We start from the raw sequence: 22,914 nt of genomic DNA on the forward strand, positions 1-22,914 counted from the left end.
CTATTATTTTCTATAAGTTTTACTTTAAATTACTTTAAATAATTTATGCTTACTATTTCAGAAATTTAAACATCATAACTCTTATACTAACGTTAGCTTATTCTAAGAAATAAAAGGGCAAACTAACTCAACGAATGACTCTTTTTCACTTTAGTTTCCTTCCAACATTTAAAATTACACATTTGTCTAGAACAACCTTTAAAACTTTTTATTAAAATAACTCTTTCGAATTTTAGTCATTTCCTCCAAATATAAACATTACATGTCTATTTTTTTAAAACTAAACTTTTTATGCAACTATTATTTTCTATAAGTTTTACTTTAAATAACTTTAGGAATATTTATAAGAGATTTTCTTAAACATTTAAACATTACATTTACACTTAGCCTAACTAAATTTAAGTCCGGTCGGTTAACCATTGTTAATGGGTCTTAAAGGGTGCCTAATACCTTCCCCTTAGACTAATTGAACCCTTACCTAGAATCATTTGGTTTCGTAGACTTTACAATAATATCAACTTTAGATAACTACTTTAATAAACTTTAGGTGTCCTAATTCACCGTAAATAATTAGGTGGCGACTCCTTAACAACAAACACAAAAAATAGGAATCTCCAATACGTCATACTTCTAACTTTAATCTCCAGGGGTTAAAATGGGGTGTGACACTATTATCCTTCCAAATTCACCAACTAACATAATAATTCACATTTAGAACTCCACTTCCATAATTACATAAAAACTTCATTAAAATCACATAATTTCCTATAACTATTTCCAATAATTTTCCATGCCAACTTGAACCATTTTCTTCCATTTCCAATATAAGGTCCACCACAACTACAACTAGAATACAACATAAAATTCAACTCATCTTATTTATACAACATTACATACACATGCACACATGCAAACCCACTTTGTAAACTTCCATATTTCCATAAATTCTACTCATTTCTACATACTACAACATAAACCAACCTTCATAACATAATAAAAAGGGATTAATTCTTACCTTTTTCTACAATCTTCTTCACTTGACCAAGTTGTCAACTTGAAGAAACAAGTGCTCTTTCTTCCAAAATAATTACACCAAGTTGTAAAGCACCCTTAAATTAGTGGAAATACCACAAGAAAATAATTTTTGAAGGAAGATTTTAAGGGGTCAAATCCCCATGGTCTTGGCCGAAATGGCCTTATGTTCTTGCTCTTCATCTTTTTGTTTTTCTCCTCTTCTAATTTTCTTGAAACTTCTAGGTGATTTATGGCAATTAAATGACCCTTATATTAATTAGCACATGGAAATTAATAAAGTCCATGGGCTTGGGCCATTGTTGGCCGGCCACCCCTCTCTCATTTGGGCCTTATTTGTTTTTTTTTTTTGATTTTTTTTGGGCCAACCCGGTTGGTCCCGAGTTGGGCCTAGCCCACTGACCTTTCGACCTTAAAACGTCCATATCTCCTTGTACAGACGTCACCTGGGAACCCACGACCTATGGATGGAAAGCTAATTCAATTATATACAACTTCTATTTCTTGGTATTTTTCCAAATTCCAAATTTATAATACCGTTTTTGCCCCCCAAAGTCAGGTCACCCAAAAACGTTTTCTTAGAAATATTCGTTTGGAGGACTTCCACTTTGATTTGGCCCAAGGGTCCTTCTTGAGTTGTGTTTAACTTCACATATGTGATTCATATAATTTTTCACATGTCCCAAAAAAAATCTTGATGTGTGGGTCCCACCTCAACTTACAATTTATCCGACGTTCAAAAATACGGGATGTAACAATATCAAATGACTTAGAAAGCCATGACTTGATAGTTTTGACATACTCTAAATTATTTTCGGTTAATAAAATATCATCCACGTAAAGGGAAAGAATTACAAACATTCCATTGGACTTCTTCACATAGATGCAATGATCTTCATCGATCATGGTGAAATCATATGATATTACCTCTTTGTGAAATCTCAAATACCACTGCCTTGAAGATTGCTTCAGGCCATAAATATATCTTTTTAATTTGCAAACTTTCTTTTCTTGGCCTTTAACGATGAAACCTACAGGTTTTTCCATGTGTATTTCCTCGTTTAATTCACCATTGAGAAAAGTCGTCTTCACGTCTATTTGGTGTAATTCTAGATCCAAACGTGCAACAATAGCAAAAAGTAACTGAATTGAGGTAAACTTCACAACTGGTGAAAAGGTTTCCTCATAATCTATTCCAAGTTGTTGGGTAAAACCTTTTGCAACCAATCTTGCCTTGTATCTTTCTATTGACCCGTTCGCTTTGCGTTTAACTTTTAGAACCCATTTGTTCCCAATAGCTCTATGCCAAGAAGAAAGGTCAACCAGATCTCCGACTTTGTTAGTTCTCATGGACTCCAATTCTTCTTTCATTGCTTTCATCCATTCATCTTTTCTAGGGCTTGCCCAAGCCTTAGTACCATAATTAGGCTCATCCAATTCTGTGGGAGATACCAAGAAAACGTAATCCTCAATCTAGTATGATCGTTTAAGTATGCCTTTTCTAGTATTCTTACGCAATTAAAGTTCAGATTCCTCAATAGAAATTTAGGATTCAAAACTCCCAGTTGGATCAGGAACCGATCCTTGATCTATTTGACTATCAAATATGTCTAAAGACATTGTCTGATTATCTGAATTCAGCATTTTGTAAAGAGGCTCCCCTTCCGTTATTTCACCCTTTTTTGAAAAATTATTTTCTAGAAATGTGAAATCTCGCGAATCAATTTCAGTTATACTTCCATCTTTTAATTCAACAATGAACACATACCCTTTGGAGTGTTTAGAGTATCTTATAAAGATATATTTCTTCCCTTTTGGACTCAATTTTCCAAACTTACCAAAACGATCTTTTACATATGCAGCACAACTCCAAGGTCGTAGATCATTTAGATTTTGTTAGTGACTAGTCCATAGCTCATAGGGAGTGAAAGTAACTGATTTATAAGGCACTTTATTCAATAAACAGGTCGCAGTCAATAACGCATCTCCCCGGAAAGAGATAGGTAAATTTGCTTAAGCCATTATGGACCTTGTTATGTCCATTAATGTTTTGTTCCTCCTTTTTGCTACACCATTCTGTTGAGGTATATATGGAATAGTTAATTGTCTGGTAATGCCTTTTTCATTACATAATTCTTCAAACTGTTTTGATAAATATTCATGACATCTATTGGTTCTTAAAGTCTTTATACTTTTATCTAGTTGATTCTCAACTTCATTCATAAAACGATAAAACCATCATAATGAAGTCCAAAATCATAAAAAACATTGCCTTGAGTAATTCTAACACTATTATGACTAAAATTTAAATCGAAACCAAGATCTAGAAGAACAGACACAGATAGTAAGTTATGTCTGATCTTTGGAGCATATATAACGTTATGCAACATCAAAGATCGGCCACCATGCAAGTCTAGTTGCAAGTGTCTATCCCTTTGACTTCAAGCTTTGCATTATTTCCTACATATATCCACTTTGATCCAGGTGAGACTCGACGAAACTCCACAAACGCTTCTCGATCATGACTCAAATGGTCGATGGTCCCTGAGTCTATAATCCACACAGGATAAGATTCAGTTAGTAAAACAGTGCTAGAAACATATGTAGTACTTAGAGATGCATTTTGAAATGATATCTTTTTCGGCTCGGGACACTCACGAGCAAAATGCCCTGGAACATGGCAGTTGTAGCATTTCATCTTAATCTTATCTTTCTTCTTGAAAAACCATTTTCCTTACTTGGGATTTGGCTTGTTCCTTTTCTTTGAGGGTCCTTCTTCGGTCTTCTTACCCTTTCCGTCATTTTTCCAATTCTTCTAGCGCTTGAAGCCTGAAGACTTTGTGCCACTTAATTCTGCCACATAGGTATTAGATACGATTTTAGCAGCACCAAGGCACTCGTCTTCAAGCTCAACATGACAGGAAACTTCAAAAAAAAATTGATGCTATCATTATGAGTTAAGTTAACCTTTAAATGCTCCTAACTATTGAGAAGAGACGGGATCACTACCTGAACCTGCTGCTCATCAGAGAGAAAATGACCAAAACTTTTGAGTTGAGCAATCATGCTAGACATCACCCTAAGGTGTTGTTTCACATTGTGACCATGGCGCTTCTTGTAAATGTCAAATTTGTTAGTCAATGTAACGACCCGTTCCGTCGTTCTGGTGAATTTCAAAATATTCGTAACCCCGACTCCTGGAGACATGCTTGAAACTCCCCTTACAACTTGGGAATTGTTAACTTGATCGGGAAATCGTGTGAGTTGCATGCAAAGAATTGGATCCGGGCCCCCTAGGCCCAATTGAGCCGCTACAGCGCCTGCCAGGCTGCCCCAGCGGTGGTGTAACAGCGGCATGGAAACCGCAGAAGCGGTATACTAAGGATTTCTCATTTACCGCCCAGCGGTAACTAGGGCGCTGAAGCGGTACCGCTAGAGCGGTGACGCGACCGCCCCAACTGTTAAGAACAGTGACTCCATCTATTTAAGTGACATTTTGGGATTTGGCTTCATTTTTCCAAACCTTAAAATGTCCAACTGCCCATGAGGCAATTCTGGAGAAAAAAGTAAGGTTCTCTTGGAAGAGGTAATGCCTTTAACCTTCACCATCCTTCCCCTCCCATTAGAGATTCTTATCAAGAAACCCCTCATCTAGAAATCACTAGAATGGGTACCACAATCTCTTAAGTTCCCAAAAAGATGAATCCTTTGTCTTCTTAATATAAACCATTGGATTATTTTCCCTTTGTTCATTATCCCAACTTGGCTCTTAATCTAATCCTTATTTACCTATTGAAAACATAAATAAGTCTCTACTATGGATCTTGAAAATGGGTTTCTTGAACATAAGCCTAAAATGGCAAATTGACCAAACTAGTGACTTGAATATGGTCATGATTGTCCTAAATAAAGGTTGATTACTCAACTAGCGTAGTGAAAGCGAATCTAAAGGTGGAATAGATTCCATATCTACCTTATCAATGTCAGGATCCTCGATAAACGTGCTAGATGGTGAATACCACTCTGGGGTCTCATGGGAGTCACCAAACTTCTTGTGTGGTTACGCTATGGTGGCCAAGTTGAAGAATCAACGGATGTTCATGGCACCTGCTCGGCCATGAGGTAGGTTATGGCTTCCTTGCGGTAGACTCCGATTAGTTTTCCATATTGTTGTGTTAGAAGAAATGGAGAATGCATGTATAGGAAATCGGAGATTTGGGATGGAATTCTGGAATGGTATTGTTGTGTGCGACTTGTTTGTTCGGGCTTGTGGCTTGTAGACTCCTTAGGTATTGATGTGGTTTTTCTTGATTATCAGTGGATTTATGTAACTTGGGAGTAGCGGACAGAATCTAGTTGTTCTTAACAATGAAAACTTCCTGTAATACGTGATTATTTGTAGTGAATCTAAATGCTAGATGGAAGGATAAAATGTATCATGGTAGTGATTGAATTCTAGTTAAATTGTGATGAATAACTCGAGTATAGGGTGAGATTTTTGTCCTAAACTAATAGGCTAATTTAGGGAAATGGTAATACTACATATCAATTGATTGATCTGTTGGGTGTTGGGACTAGCCACCCGTTATATATACTTGATTGTTCCATTGTGATGGTTGATACCGTGAGTAGTTGGTGCGAATTAAAATCTGTATTATTGTCTTGATTAGAGATAGTATTGACATACCGTTATTGGTATTCGAATTGTGATACATTGTTGGCGTACCTGTTGTTGGTACTTGTGATATTGATATATTGTTGGCATACCATTGTTGGTATTGTGATATGATACATTGTTGGCGTACCCCATTGTTGGTACTTGTAAAATTGAACTTGATTGTTGATGATTGACATATGCATCGCACGCATTCTCTCATATTCATGATGCATGGCCGATACCCGGTGATGATATGGTATCGTTGAATGAGCGAAACTGGTATTTGATAACCTCTTTACTTGAATGATTTGGAAAAGGCAGATGCCCGAAGATCCATTCAGGAATCGTTGATTATATGAAACTGATGTTTGATAAACTCTTTTACTTGAGTGATTGTGAGAAGGCCGATGTCCGAGGTTCAATTCCGGAATCATTTACATATGTATTGCATACATTCTCTCATATTCATGATGCATGGCCAATACCCGGTAATGATCTGGTATCGTTGATTGAGCAAAACTGATATTTTGATAGACTCTTTACTTGAGTGATTGTGAGATGGCCGATGACCGATGATCTATTCCGACATCGTTGTTTCATGACCGATGATATCCCGAAATCGTTGTTAGTGCATGGACTCCGCGGGTCCCCCAGGATGGTGCCGGTGAGACTCCTCTTATGAGCAATTAGCTAGGGTCCCGTCTGTCTGTTGGGCAAAGATCTGGGATGGGTGGCACTTAGACTTCGCGAGTCACGCTGGGTTGTGCTACCGAGATGTCGATATTTCCGTTCGGAGTACATGTGTACACCTCATTTGCATGGCATGGCATCGCATTCATACCATTATTGCACTGCATTGCATCACGACTTGACTTGGATGTTTGGTGATTGGATTGTGATAATTGGACTATGATGATTGAATTGGATCGGATATATTCGGGCTTGACGTATTTGGGTTTAGATGCTTTACATAGGTAATGACGACCATTTGGACTCGATTATAATTAAATTATATTGTTAACTTGTGCCTATTAAATTAACCTAAAATTAGTCGCATGTTGTTTCTAAGAGAGGTAGGATAAAAGGCGTTGTAACGATGAGCCCGCCCCTAAACACAAATGAACGGCTTAGGAATTACATATATGTTGAGAATATATGTAGGTGACTGGTTAACTTACAACTCATTAGAGAGTAATCGCGGCCTAAGGTATATTGACGTTGTGATGTACTGTATATGGATATGTGATTTGATTTAGTGATTATCATCATTATTCGTGAATTCTTTACCAATATGTATTCCTAACCATTGTCGGCCTATGATACTTACTCAATACTCGTGGTTGTACCGATATTGCACTTGCTACACTCTTTTTAGGTGTATATTGTTTCAGGTACTTGATTGATATGAAGCGGAGCGTACTGGAAGTCCTCCTCCCATATCATTTCAAGACGGAGGATGCGTCGTAGAATGTAATGGTAATCTGAGTCAATAGTCGCTCTTATACTAGTCTAGACCAGGTCATGGGAAGTTGTATCAAGTCTGTAAATTAGTGTTGTTGTAAACATATAAACCTTGTGTTTATTGAATATTTATAAATGGAATTCCGTTGTATTTCTTAATTATCAAATGCTTTAAATGGAATGTTGTGTGATTGAGACGTTATATGAATGAGAGGGTTCGCCTACCAAGGTGGGAAGGTAGGTGCCCGCACGAGTCCAATTTGGGTTGTGGCAGTCAGCTATCTAAGGCGGCTCACAGTAGTACCCCCCATATGTCTCTCGTAAGTGTGCCCACATAGCATGAGCAGTAGGGTATTCCTCACATTCGTAAATGAGATCATCAACAACCGAACTCACAATAATTCCACGTGCAGTAGAATCTTTCTTTTTCCATGCATTGTAAGCTTCCAGATCTCTTATGTGTTGGGGCAGTGTTACCCTCCTCTGGGTGAACCAAAACATGGTTAATACCTTCCAGAGCATCTTGCTCTTCCAATACATACCACATTTTACGACTCCAGATGTCATAATTCTCACCGTTTAGTTTCTCGCCCTTGTTTAAATCAACAATGATGCTCTTAGATGCCATATCTGTTGATTAAGACAATTAAGAAACTTTTTACTCATCAATTGAAAATTAACACACAGAATCTTCAACATAAAATACGGGGAACACCTCTTCCATTGCTTGGGTGGGGGTGCAATTATTTGGTGATGGGTCAGGGCGGATAAACTTTTGGAGCAAGGGTATTTTTAATTAAATGGTTAATTTTAGCTGAATTGGGGATTTCCGTCCACTTAAGGGTACAAGTGTACACTTTATTAACGGAAGGGGTATATTTGACCACTTTCGCTAACGGAGGGAAAAGTTAACTAATAAACTAAAGTAGAGGGGTATATTTGACCCTTTTCCCAATTTGAAATGTAGCTAAATCCACTTTGCAATTAAGGCATGTTTTTTGAGAAGGAAGTGCCATTGGCTAGCCTTTTTTTTTAGTAAGGAGATTCAAAATATAAATAAGTAAATTCTAGAAGAAGCTAAAGGGATTCAAACTCCACTGTACATAAAAAAAAATTGACCTTGTATATACAGTATAATTTTTCGGCAAACAGAAAGTTTGGTCCCCTTGTGTCCTAGCTCCGCCTGTTGGAAGATTATTATTGTTTATTAATGGTTAAGCTAGCTAGCAGTTCAGAGAATTTTGATAGAATTTTCGAAAAATTGAGCTGCTTCTTAAAAATTGAGTAGTGGATGGATCTCGCCTAGCAGTTTAGATATTTTTGTAGAATTTATAAATGAAGTTGGAATAAACTACTTTTGGTAGACATTCTTAAAATGTATTCATAAATAAGAAACACCGGCCAAGAGTTATCATTATAAACAGCATTCATTTATTATGTGCTAGCCTTTACACAGACAAATCAAATTGGAAAACAAATCACATATACAATTTGACATTATTCTGATGGACTATTATCATAGTTAATCCCCCAATCAGTAATGTAAAATTGTAATATTACACTGAATAACAACATAATGAGCAGCCAAATCAAAGTGAATAGTCTCAAAAGTTGCATATCCCACGAGCAATTCTAAATTTTCCTGTACCACCAACCACAGCCACTTCTCTTACTCTCTCAAACCGAGGACTAGCACCTTGTATTTCCAAAGTACTCCCTTTATATTCTTCATTAGTGAAAATAATTGATATTAGCACATGAGAAATTTTGCCATCCAATGCAGAAGTAACATATATGCCCTGTGCTCTAGCAATTTCTGCCGAGTTCTTATCAAAGGCTTCTGTTATTGGATCATCAGTAACAAACACTGAACCAAATTTAGCAAAACTTAGGGGACCATCTTGATGGCCTGTTATTTGTAGCACGGTGGCATTTGGTCCACCGGACCAATCTTGAAAATAGAGTGTCATGTTTGTTTCTTTAATTTGGCCTAGTTCAGCCTTTGAGGTTATGAAAATTGTTAGAAGCAAAATGAGGGATAGCTTGATTGAATTTGATGCCATGGACAAGATCTTGGGTTTGTTACTCTTGATTCTTTGGGTTTTCTGTGCTTTCATTTTTGGTGAAATTGATAGGTATTTATGCAATTTTGGTTGGGGTTTTTTTTTTTTTTTTTTTGGGGGGGGGGGGGGGGGGGGGGTTGTTTTTGTTTCAAGAACAAGAAATTTGGAGTATTTTATATTCTATTTGTTTTTGTTGTTTTGGTAACTAACGATCTTTATTAATTACCAGAATAAACATACAAATTTAGCTCAGCTATCACAGCCAGCTAAGGTCTAAAGTCAACACAACTACACTTAAGTAATTTTACATTCTATTTGTTTCAATTTACGCAAAACTATTTTCTTTTAGCAAAAAGTATGACCCTTTCAATATTTGAAAATAAGATACCACAACTTAAATATTTCATTTTACACTTAATGAAAAACATTTATAGGCATACAAATATTATGCTATGTTTAAACTATAAGTTTCAAAACTCTTATAGTCTACACAAATTATGTGCTGACATGTTCAAGACTAAAATTTTCAAATATGTTCACATAAATTGAAACAGACCAAATATTTTGTTCCAACTTTGAGAAGGTTGTGAGAGTAGATGATCATAAGACTGAAACTTCTAACTTAAAGATTATGTGTTAACATCTCAATGATAATAACTAAGAAAGCAAGTGACAATATGGAAGGGTATGTTGGCTAGATATGATGCGCATTTTCTTTTTTTTACACAGTTTCTTGTAGTAAGCGAAAAGACCCGTATAGCTTCGATACTCTCTGTTGTTTTTAAGTTGGAAATCCTGTTAGAAGCTATTCTTGGTGCAATTTAAATTGAATAGTATCACTTTAAAATGCATATAAATTGTTAGATGCAACCTACTGGAATTGATAGTAATTTAATTTCCGTATTCATTGAACATAAAGACACAAACAATGGTAGGAATCTAGTAGCTCACTTGATTGACTACCTGAAGGCACAAACAATGATAGGGATCTAGTAGCTCAGTTGATTGACTACCTGAATTTTCACCTTGTTGGTGAGGGTTCGAATCCCCACATTGTAATGCCCTCCCCATTTCCCCTTTTCCGACTCCCTATGTAATAAAAACAATTTTAAAAAAAAAGAATGCACAAACAGCGATGGTACAGTTGTTCCGAGCAAATGGCTTTGGTTTTGGAAGATTCGACCCTTAGTTCCTTGGTCACAAATCGATCTATTTTTTAGTAGATGAAATGACTCTTCAAATTAATGAGTTTTTGTCTATCGAATGTTCAATTCATTAATTAAATTTTTATAAAGTACTATATTTTCCTTTTTTTCTTTCGACAAATAAGCTAGTAGTCATTGACTTTTTTCAAAATTTTCTTCAAACCTCTCTAAATAGCAACATGGCATAAGGGAGTACTCATCAGATTCGTTTATGGGTACGTTATAAGGGTGTGAGCTAGCAAGAATTCGGTATGAGTAGGGGCGTCAAATGGGTGGGTTGGGCTGAAATTGGGTCCATTAAAAAATGGCTGAGATAACAAATGGGTTGCGCTAATAATGGTCCAAAAGTTACTTGGACTGAAATGAGCTAAAAAAAGGCTGAGTCATGACCCGCCCAACTTGACCTAGTTTTTTTTAAGTGTATTTTCTAGGAAAATATTTTTCATGGAGAATAATTTCGCCGAAATATTTTCGCAGAATATTTTCTAAAAAATATTTTTCATGGAAAATATTTTCCAATATATCAAACACCTCAAACCTATGAGATACATGATACAAGAAAGTGAATACATAAAACAAAATAAAGTAAATCACAAGTAATAAACTCAAATTAAAGTAAATTTGAAAAATGAGTTAGAATTGAGTTAGCATTGAACTAAGTAGGAGATCGCTTTAAACATTTTGTCTGAGCAGATTGTCCCTCTTTTGGGGTGGTTTTTAATTTTTGTCTTTCGCTTAAAAAGATGGCCCAAAATACCCCGAGGTTCTGAGTTAGAACCCCCGCTTAATCAAAAAAAAAATTGCAAGGCAAGCCTGCCGCATTGCCTTATGCGGCAGACTTTTCCTTAAGGCATAACTAAAAGTTTGCCTTAAGGCAAAGTCTGTCACATAAGGCAAACTTTTTGCAAAGCCTTGCCTTGCGAATTTTTTTTATTTTTAGACTAAACCGGGGTTCAAACCTAGAATCTCGGAGTATTTTAGGCGAAGAACAAAAATTAAAGACCAGCAATTTGAGGGACAAAAATTAAAGACCATCCCCAACGAAGGGCAATCGTGCAAATTGCCCTAGCTTTAAAATGGATTATGTTGAATTGGGCTAAAATTAATCCAATATGAATTTATGCGAGTTAATGGGGCCATCAACTTTTGGACCATTTTGATACCCCTATGTGTGAGTATCTTTTTACTAATCCTTACACCTTTTACCTTTTAGTATATTTTGAAGGATTCACATGAAGTACTCACACCCTTATTAAACCCGTCCGCATAGGTACGTCAAGACAAATGAAGGATCAACGTAACATAGAGTGCTCTTGCAAATTCTAATGATGTTGTTGTGCTAATATTCCTTCAACAAATGCACCTCTACTCCAAGTTTTACAAGGAATAATATCAACTGCTATTAATTAAGTTTATTAAACAACCGTCAGATTAGTGGAAACGCAAATATATTTGTACTCTCCAATCACTATTTTCATATTACAATCAATTGGAGAATTAAAGTTATGCTCTGCTTCGAAAAGTTGTGCACTAAATTGTCTATTCTCTAAAGTAGCTCATTTCGGTAATCAAGTACTAACATAAAATGTGAATTGCAACAAGTATTTTATAAAAGTCTTCACTTAACAGTGGCCTCAGCTACTTCATGTCCATCCATGCTATTTCATTGAAACCCCTAAGAGATAATTAAAATTTCCGAGTTAATTAAAAATGTTTTGCTGGAATTAACTGATTGTACTTTTTATAGCGAAATATCTGAAAGAATACAAAGTCGTAAATAAGTTGAAGGCGAAAGTTGCGAACTCATTTTTGTGAACTACGCAATGGAGGCAACAAAAAATCGATCAAGCCATTACTAGGAGAACACTACCAATTTGATGGTGACCTATTCATAAAGCAAGTAGGAGGGATACAAATGAGTGCATCTATGTGGAGAAAGATCGATAAAGGATCTCAAGACAAAGGTGTTTTCTGGTATAAAAACAAGCTCTGAAAGGTGAATACCAAAAATTACTTACTTGGAATAGTTTTAATGTCCAGCTCGAGTCGTGGTAAGTATTTTGAATTGAAGTTTAAACCCTAAACGCTAAACGTTCAAACTTTAACTGAAAATACTTACCACGTCTCATGCTAGAACATTTAACATATTCCAAGTAAACAGTTTTTGGTATTCAGCTTTCAGAGCGTGTTTTTATACCAAAAAACACTTTTACCTTGAGATCCGTCATCGATCTTTCTCCTTATAGATGCACTCATTTGAGTTGTTCGGACTCTAAAAAAATGTTGCCGTACTCATGTCAAATCCGCCAAAATGCACTACTTTTGAAGGATCCGACACACACCCGTCGAAATTTTAAAGACTCCGAGCAACATAGTTTCTAGTATATTAGTTCCCTGTTTATACTTGAATTGATTATTGTAGAGGGCTTTGTCAATTATTGAAATGAAAGAGTAACGAATAATTCATTGCTTAGTTACCAAACTTACTAAGGTCGAGGGCATCACCCTACGGAGTAACTCATTACGTTTCATTTACTTAGCTGGTATACTAAAAATAGATTATGTTTACTTGTTAACAAATTATGAGAAATTAATTACTCCCTCCTTCTATTTTTATTTGTCCAGTATTCTAAAAATAGATTTTTACTTTTACTTATCACTTTTAGCATATCAATAAAAGACAATTTGTTTTTCCTATTTTACCCGTAGTATTAAATACTCACTTCAAATCATTTTTCAAATTCAATAAAAATATACACCAATTAAGGTACATTGGTAAATTAAACACTTCATTTATTATTTTTTAAGGATTGTGCAAAGTCAAAAGTGGACATATAAAAGTGAACGGAGGAAGTATCGTTTTTCAATTTTAACCTTATCATTAACTAACCATTTTCCAAGTTAATTAGAGTATTAAAGTAGCATTAATTATATAATTTAAATAAAACATACATTTAATTAAGTTTTTTGAAAAACTGGACAGGTAAATGAGAAGAGAGGGAGTAGTATTGTCTGTTTCCAAGGAGAAGTTTCAGAAACACGCTTTTGATTAAAACAACAAATACAGCTTCTTTTCCATAATAAAGACATCAAAAGATCACCAAATCAAATGCCAACATTTGTAAATAAAACAAGAACGAGCATGTCCAAATAGCTGGTTAATAAAGAGAGATATTTGGTGAACAAGAAATACCTCAAAAAGCTCCCACTTGCGCTACTTCTTTACAGGAGCGGAGAAACAAAAGTCTTTTGAGTGTTTTTCAACTTCTTGATTTTAGAAAATAATTGGTGTAATATATATAATGCCTTATTTTTTAGACCCACTGCCCATCCTCCTGCGCAATCACTATGCACTTGATTCTTGATTCCGTACCATCATAAGGAGGACTCTCTCGAACCTACAAGAAAAAAGAGTTTAGTCTTTTTCAACACCATATCGCACGAAATACCTGTCGATACAAGAAAAGGTCGTTCAAGTAAAAGAAAAAATTGAATCCTTTCTTATCTTCTTCCCCTTTGTATTGTACTACTCCCTCCGTTCCACTTTATGTCATACAAGAAAGGGTCACGTGGCCCTTTGTATTGTACTACTTCCTCCGTTCCACTTTATGTCATACAAGAAAGGGTTGTTCACGTGAGAAAAAAATAGTCCTTTCTTATCTTCTTTCCCTTTATATTGACTAACAACTGTAATTATTTTTGGTCAAGCGGTCAAAAATAATTTCTCCTCCTTATCCTCCTCCTTCTCCAGCATCGTTGCTGGTACTGTATACATTGAATAGTCATTGCTTACTTGTAGTTGGTTTGGATTAGTCTAGGTGAAAAAACTTGAAAAACATCATTTTAAATTTGTTGAGCCTGTTATTGAAGAACAAAAATTGGGTCTATTGACTTTGCAGGTTAGTTGAATCTAACCATTTAGAATTGTTAAGATTGTTATTAAATGGTTGGATATAAAATTTGAAATTATTTGAAGTTGATTTTGATTTATACCAATTTGAATCCTTGTTTAAGCAAAAACTTTACTAGTGTCCACTTTATTAACGGGAGGGGTATATTTGATCACTTTCGCTAACGGAGGGATAAGTTAACTAAAGTAGAGGGTATATTTGACCCTTTTCCCAATTTGAAATGTAGCTAAATCCACTTTGCAATTAAGGCATGTTTTTTCAGAAGGAAGTGTCATTGGCCCGCCATTTTTTTTGTAAGGAGATTCAAAATATAAATAAGTAAATTCTGGAAGAAGCTAAAAGGATTCAACCTCCACTGTCCATAAAAAAAAAAATTGACTTTCTACGTGCATTGTAATTTTTTGGCAACAGAAAGTTTGGTCGCCTTGTGCACCTAGCTCCGCCTGTTGGAAGATTATTATTGTTTATTAATGGTTAAGCCTAGCTAGCAGTTCAGAGAATTTTGGTAGAATTTTCTAAAAATTGAGCTGCTTCTTAAAAATTTAGTGGATGGATCTCGCCTAGCAGTTTAGAGATTTTGGTAGACTTTATAAATGAAGTTGGAATAAACTATTTTTGGTAGACATTCTTAAAATGTATTCATAAATAAGAAACACCAGCCAAGAGTTATCATTATAAACAGCATTTATTTATTATGTGCTAACCTTTACACTGACAAATCAAATTGGAAAACAAATCACATATACAATTTGACTTTATTCTGATGGACTATTATCATAGTTAATCCCCCAATCAGTAATGTAAAATTGTAATATTACACTGAATAACAACTTAATGAGCGGCCAAATCAAAGTGAATAGTCTCAAAAGTTGCATATCCACGAGCAATTCTAAATTTTCCTGTATTACCAACTGTGCCACTTCTCTTGCTCTCTCAAACTGAGGACTAGCACCTTGTATTAGTACTGCCTTTATATTCTTCATTAGTGAAAATAATTGATATTAGCACATGAAAAATTTTGCCACCCAATGCAGAAGTAACATATATGCCCTGTGCTCTAGCAATTTCTGCCGAGTTCTTATCAAAGGCTTCTGTTATTGGATCATCAGTAACAAACACTGAACCAAATTTAGCAAAACTTAGGGGACCATCTTGATGGCCTGCTATTTGTAGCACGGTGGCATTTGGTCCACCAGACCAATCTTGAAAATAGAGTGTCATGTTTGTTTCTTTAATTTGGCCTAGTTCAGTCTTTGAGGTTATGAAAATTGTTAGAAGCAAAATGAGGGATAGCTTGATTGAATTTGATTCCATGGACAAGATCTTGGGTTTGTTACTCTTGACTCTTTGGGTTTTCTGTGCTTTAATTTTTGGTGAAATTGATAGGTATTTATGCAATTGGGTGGGGGTGGGGTGGGGTGGGGGGGAGTGCAGGGGGGTGTGGTTATGTTTCAAGAACAACAAATTTGGAGATTAAAGTATGAGATACATGATACAAGAAAGTGAATACATAGAAAAAAGTAAAGTAAATCTCAAGTGGTAAACTCAAATTAAAGTAAATTATAAAAATGAGTTAGAATTGAGCTAATATTGGACTAAGTTGGAGATCGCTTTAAATTTTTTTTTTTTGCTCAGATTGCCCTTCTTTTTTTGGGGGAGGGGGGGGGGGGGGGGGTCTTCAATTTTTTTCCTTCACTTAAAAGGTGGTCGAAATAACCCGAGGTTCTGGGTGCGAACCCCGGCTCAGAAAAAAAAAATCACAAGACAAGCCTTTGCAAAAAGTCTTGCCTTGCGATTTTTTATTTTTATTTTTTAGACTAAACCGGAGTTCGAACCTAGAACCTCAAAGTATTTTAGACGAAGGGAAAAATTAAAGACCAACAATTTGAGGGGCAAAAATTAAAGATCATATCCAACGAAGGGCAATCGTGCAAATTGCCCTAACTTTAAAATGGATTATGTTGAATTAGGCTAAAATCAGTCCAATATGAATTTGTCTTGCGTCCACCCCATAAAATTTTGTGCGAGTTAATCAGGTCATCAACTTTTGAACCATATTTGATGCCCCTATGTATGAGTATCTTTTTACTAATCCTTACACCATTTACGTTTTAGTGTATTTTGAAGGATTCACGCGAAGTACTTACACCCTTATTATACCCGTCCGCATAGGTACGTCAAGACAAATGAAGGATCAACGTAACATAGAGTGCTCTTGCAGATTCTAATGATGTTGCTGTGCTAATATCCCTTCAACAAATACACCTCTACTCCAAGTTTTACAAGGAACAATATCAATTGTTGTTAATTAAGTTTATTAAACAATCGTCAGATTAGTGAATACGCAAATACATTTGTACTCTCCAATCATTATTTCCATATTACAATTAATTTGAAGAATTAAATTTATGCTCTGCTTCGAAAAGTTATGCACTAAACTGTCTATTCTCTAAAGTAGCTCATTTCGGTAATCAAGTATTATCATAAAAAAGTCTTCACTAAACAGTGGCCTCAACTACTTCATGTCCATCCTCAATGAAATAGCCATCCTACTTTCCTATCCAAAACTTTTCAACCCGGAATTTATCATATTTAATCAACAACTTTTCAGATTTAAACCCGTAAGAGATAATTAGAATTTCCGAGTTAATTAAGAATGTTTTGCTGGAATTAAATGATTGTACTTTCTATAGCCAAAATATCTGAAAGAATACAAAGTCATAATAAGCTGAAGGTGAAAGCTGCGAACTCATTTTTGTGAACTACGCAATGGAGGCAACAAAAAATCGATCAAGCCATTACTAGGAGAATACTACCAATTTGATGGTGACCTATTCATAAGGCAAGTAGGAGGGATACTAACGAGTGCATCTATGTGGAGAAAGATCGATAAAGGATCTCAAGACAAAGGTGTTTTTTGGTATAAAAACAAGCTCTGAAAGGTGAATACCAAAAATTACTTACTTGGAATAGTTTTAATGTCCAGCTCGAGTCGTGGTAAGTATTTTGAATTGAGGTTTAAACCTTAAACGCTAAACGTTCAAACCTTAACTGAAAATACTTACCACGTCTCATGCTAGAACATTTAACATATTCCGAGTAAACAGTTTTTGGTATTCAGCTTTCAGAGCGTGTTTTTATACCAAAAAACACCTTTACCTTGAGATCCGTCATCGATCTTTCTCCTCATAGATGCACTCATTTGAATCCCTCCAACTTGCCTTATGAATCACCATCAAATTGGTAGTATTCTCCTAGTAATTACTTGATCGATTTTTGCTGCCTCCATTGTGTAGTTTTTATTTGTAGTAGCTTGAGCTCCTCTTAACCAATCCCAATCGGATGAATCATTACATGCATACAAGCAAAGTCAGTTGTTGTGCCAGAGCAACGTGATACATCATATAAGTAGCAGCAATAACACCTGCTTCTAAAATGTAAATTTGTTTGGATAAGAAAACTTTCTGGTTTATGAGAAGTGAAAAATTGTTTCTAAAATTTCTCCCCATACATGCTTTGTTACGGCGTTAAACCATTAAGCTATTTGGAATACCACGCAAATAACTGTCAAGAGTGAAGCACTTCTAGTCTAAGTTGTTCGAACTCTCCAAAAATGTTGCCGCACCCATGTCGGATCTGCCAAAATACACTACTTTTGAAGGATCCGACACACACCCGTCGGAATTTTAAAGAATCCGAGCAACATAATTTCTAGTATATTAGTTCCCTGTTTATACTTGAATTGATTATTGTAGAGGGCATTGTCAATTACTGAAATGAGAAGAGTAACGAATAATTCATTGCTTAGTTACCAAACTAAGGTCGGGGCATCACCCTCCAGAGAAACTCATTACGTTCCATTTACTTATGTGGTATACTAAAAATAGATTTAGTTTACTTGTTAACAAATTATGAGAAATCAACTACTCCCTCCTTCTACTTTTACTTGTTCAGTATTCTAAAAATAGATTTTCACTTTTACTTATCACTTTTAGCATATCAATAAAAGACAAAAAAAAAAATCTGTTTTACCCGTAGTGTTAAATACTCACTTCAAATCTTTTTTCAAATTCAATAAATATATACACCAATTAATATAGGTACATTGGTAAATTAAATACTTCATTTATTATTTTTAAGGATTGTGCAAAGTCAAAAGTGGACATATAAAAGTGAACGGAGGAAGTATCGTTTTTCAATTTTAACCTTATCATTAACTAACCATTTTCCAAGTTAATTAGAGTATTAAAGTAGCATTAATTATATAATTTAAATAAAATATACATTTAATTAAAGTTTTTTGAGAAACTGGACAGGTAAATGAGAAGAGAGGGAGTAGTATTATCTGTTTCCAAGGAGAAGTTTCAGAAACACGCTTTTGATTAAAACAACAAATACAGCTTCTTTTTCCATAATAAAGACATCAAAAGATCACCAAATCAAACACCAACATTTGTAAATAAAACAAGAACGAGCATGTCCAAATAGCTGGTAAGTAAAGATAGATATTTGGTGAACAAGAAATACCTCAAAAAGCTCCCACTTGCGCTACTTCTTTTCAGGAGCAGAGAAAGAAAAGTCTTTTGAGTGTTTTTCAACTTCTTGATTTTAGAAAGTAATTGGTATAGTATATATAATGCCTTATTTTTGAGACCCACTGCCCATGCTCCTCCTCAATCACCATGCACTTTATTCTTGATTCCGTACCATCATAAGGAGGACTCTCTCAAACCTACAAGAAAAAAGAGTTTAGTCTTTTTCAACATGATGTATCGCAAAAAAAAAAAAAAAAATCTTTTCTTATTTTCTTCCCCTTTAATTTGTGTTGTACTACTCCCTCCAACTCAATTTATGTGATATAATTTAATTGGATACGAAATTTAAGAAATAAAGGAAATTTTTTTAATTTTGTGATCTAAAATAAGTTAAAGATATTTTTATGATTATATATCATCACAAAAAGGTAAAGTTTAAAATTAAATTACTGTAAATATGAAAATATATCATTCTTTTTTATACAGACTAAAAAGAAAAATATATCGTAGAGGGAGTACTTAATTATTCATTTAGAGCGGATCTGATCTTAACAAACAGACAAGGTTAGAGTTATTTAAGAAGTACTGCAGATTAATTAGTCTGCGAAAAAATGATACTTTAGCTAGTAGGAAACAAAAGAGACCATATATTTGCTTGACGAGTGGCACTCTTGCCATGGACTTTAGATTTCAACGCCTATCAAATCTGTGAGATAAAGAGGAAATAAAGAGTTCAAACATATGGAACTCTTGATAAGCATTAAGTGACAATCTATTTAAAAGGCAATTAATATGCTGCTATTATATGTTAAAATTACTAATAATGTAAAAAAGAACTTTTGATATTAGTGTATATAACTTAAATCCTTTCAAAAAAATCGTTTACCTCAAAATACTGGATTAAACATAGAACTTGCTGCATGGAAAATAGCCGAGTGTTGACAGAGGACGGGGATGATTTATTGATATAATATGGGATGTTTTTTTCTTTTTGGGGTTTTCTATCTAGTGTTGGGTGTTCAATACCCACTTTGGGATATTAATTCGGATTCCATTCTCAAAGCTCGAGCCCAAACCTCTTAATAAAAATAAATAAAAATTTAACTACTCCGATTTTGGTCGTTGAAAGAATAATCAAAGTTAGTATGAAAGGAGTGGCTCATCTAAACCAAGACTGGTGAGAGAAATTAAAAGGGGCCTAAAGAAGAAAAGCATCACTTTGCCTCAATGGTATGAAATTAGAGCCATTTATCTGTCACGCTGGATAAATAGAGAAATGAAAAAAGAAACATAATATGGAACCAAATAGAGTGATTTACATTCGAATAAGGGTGGCAATTGCAAGGGTTGGGTCAAAATGAATCGCATTATAAAACAAGAGCCAACTCGTTCAAAATTTACTTGGGTCGAAATGGATTGGGTCACATTTGATCAAATAATGTTGGAAAATAATGATCCCGCCTACGAATAATACCCACGTTAAATAACAAGATAATAACAAGGACATCAAATCTTTTAACGGCGTAAAAATACAATACCACTATAGTAAAAATATTATAACTTGATAGTCTTAAAAGACTACATCACACTCAAAGAAAATAACTCTCTTTATTTTATATACTTCACTATAACACCTACTTGCACACTCTATTTTTCTTCGCAAACGATTTTCTATCTAAACTCTCTTAATTTGTTGGTGTGAAGAAATGAACGTACCAAGGCTTCCTTTTATAGGAAAATTGCTATACTCTTCAACCAATCAAAAGATTGGCTTCTTCAATTTGCGGATGCAATTAATAGATTTAAAATCTTTAGCACAATTAATATATCATATATTCGAAATAAATTCAGAATTAAATTGAATAGATGTATCTAGGGAGAATTCGCTTTGAAGAAACTATTCCCTAGATACGCATGTCGTGTTATTTCACAATTGAATCAATTAAAAAATTTAAAAAAGACCTAAAGGACTCAATCGTATGAATATGTAAAATACAAGATTTCCAATCCTAGTAGGAAAGGGAGGGAAACGGATACTCAATTTAATGTTAGGTTGATGGTGTGTATATTGATGTAAACCCCTTTAATTTGGCCAAACTGTTACAATTGTATTTCACTTACAAAAAAAAATTGTGAAAATCATTATTTCACTTAAAATAGTCTGTAAGCTTGTTTTTAGAACTTTTAAATTCTTTTATTATAAATCTGAAATCATAATAATAAATCAGATTGATAAATAAATACTCCGTACTCATTTGAAATGACTTTAAGATATTATTTTCAATAGTGAAAATTATTTATCAAGCGTGAAGGAAAAAGTCTTGTCATAGAATTATTGTAGAGGGCTACACTGGCCCACATTTATTAGTACTAAACTATTTGACAAAAGTAAGAAACACTTGTCGTGAAATGTTAGGTTGATGGTGTGTATATTGATGTAAACCCTTTTAATTTGGCCACTTTTTTTTTTTTACGACGAAGCAGACGATAAAGAGTGAGTAACTCAGTCTTCTAAATAGTAGTAAAGTAATATCAATTTTAATATCTTTTGTGTCTACAAAATCATCATATTTAAGGATAAATTAAATGTTTAGAATTAATTTATTTTAAATGTAAAAATGTATCTTTTTTCATGAAACATACATATTAGGAAAGTAGTAAAAATAAATAGAGAAAGTAAATGTAATTATAAGCGCTACTCTTCGCTGACTCGATGTTATTAGAGGCGAATTCAAGATTTAATTTTTATGAGTTTTAATGTTTAAAGTTTTTAGCGTTAAATGCACGATATTTTTAAAGTCAAATACACAGATAGCCCCTTAAACTTAATTAGATTTTCTATTTAGACACCTTAACTGATAGGAGTGGACCCACGTAGGGTCAAGTGGATCAAATGGACCCACTTCGCCAACAAAGTCCAGTGTTTTCTATAGGTTAAATTCTGTAAATTCTAATATATAAAGTATGTGAATCCACTAAAGAACGATTAATCCCGTGGATGGATGGTCAGTGGGTTCAATTGTTAGTGGTGGGTCGTGTGTTCGAAACTTAACAAAAGCAATTGCTCATATTTGGCATAGTTATAGATGCTGCACTCACGTGCAAAGCTCCTTTTTTGTTCTTTCACTTACCAAGCCAGTTCATTCTTCTTCTTCCTTCTTGTTTTTTTTTTCTTTTTCCTTTTTTTTTTTGTTCTTTCACCTGCTAGTTTATTCTTCTTCTTCCTTCTTGTTTTTTTTTCTTTTTTTTTTCCCAATGATAATGATCTTTTTATTTTATTTTACATTTGATCTCTTTACTCAAAATTTTACATTTGATCTCTTTACTCAAATTTCGTAAGATTGTTCTACTGTCAATTTCACTTCAAAATATAAAAAAAAAATCTACGAAGAGAAATCTTATAGTCCCTGTGTTTCAATTTATGTGAACCTATTTTTTATTTTCGGTCCGTGTCAGAAAGAATGACTGTTTTTTCATATTTCGAAACAATTAACTTTATTTAATGATTTATAGCCAGACAAAATATATATGCTTCATTTTACACCACAAGTTCAAAAATCTTATCTGCCCAGTCAAATAGGTTCACATAAATTGAAATGGCGGGAGTACTAATTTATCTAAAATATGCAAATGTAATTATGAAAACATATAATAATTGTTAATTCTAAATTGTTTATTCATATTTTATTGAATTTTTTAGTTTACTTTATAAGCTCTATTCTCTTATGACTTGTAATATTGGTTAATTTAAGTTATATGACTATATTTCCTTAATTTTGTTCTTTTGTTTGTAAATAAACAACTTTATTCTTTTTAATAAGAAAAAGATTTTGGATTTTATCAAATTTCTTAGATTTAAAAGATTTCTAATTTGGATAAATGATTCAATTTGTTGAAACAACGCTGTTATTTTGAATAATTTTATTTTAGTTAAAGTAATAGATCTTTGTTAAACGTTTTAAATTTCCTTCCCAAATGTTCCTAGAGAAAAAAGGAAGGAACGCATTATTCATTTTGTGGCAGCATTAGGAACCCCCCCCCCCCCCCCCC

At 34.2% G+C, this 22,914-nt stretch overlaps 1 protein-coding gene and 1 pseudogene across 1 annotated transcript; both read right to left on the reverse strand.

Annotated features, from left to right (window-relative positions):
* Positions 1-8,518: 8,518 nt before the first annotated feature.
* On the reverse strand, positions 8,519-9,302 carry LOC132617643 (dirigent protein 1-like). Its single transcript, XM_060332692.1, has one exon. The coding sequence runs from the start codon at positions 9,265-9,267 to the stop codon at positions 8,755-8,757; it is 513 nt and encodes a 170-aa protein (XP_060188675.1). The 5' UTR covers positions 9,268-9,302; the 3' UTR covers positions 8,519-8,754.
* Positions 9,303-15,004: 5,702 nt separating this feature from the next.
* On the reverse strand, positions 15,005-20,541 carry LOC132618940 (dirigent protein 1-like; annotated as a pseudogene).
* Positions 20,542-22,914: the final 2,373 nt, after the last annotated feature.

The sequence above is a fragment of the Lycium barbarum genome, chromosome 11 (genome assembly GCF_019175385.1).
Source record: "Lycium barbarum isolate Lr01 chromosome 11, ASM1917538v2, whole genome shotgun sequence".
In the NCBI taxonomy this organism is placed as follows: Eukaryota; Viridiplantae; Streptophyta; class Magnoliopsida; order Solanales; family Solanaceae; genus Lycium; species Lycium barbarum.

Bases quoted from the DNA above. Each gene is read 5' to 3' on its own strand.
- LOC132617643 (XM_060332692.1), bottom strand. From the start codon at position 9,267: ATGAAAGCACAGAAAACCCAAAGAATCAAGAGTAACAAACCCAAGATC.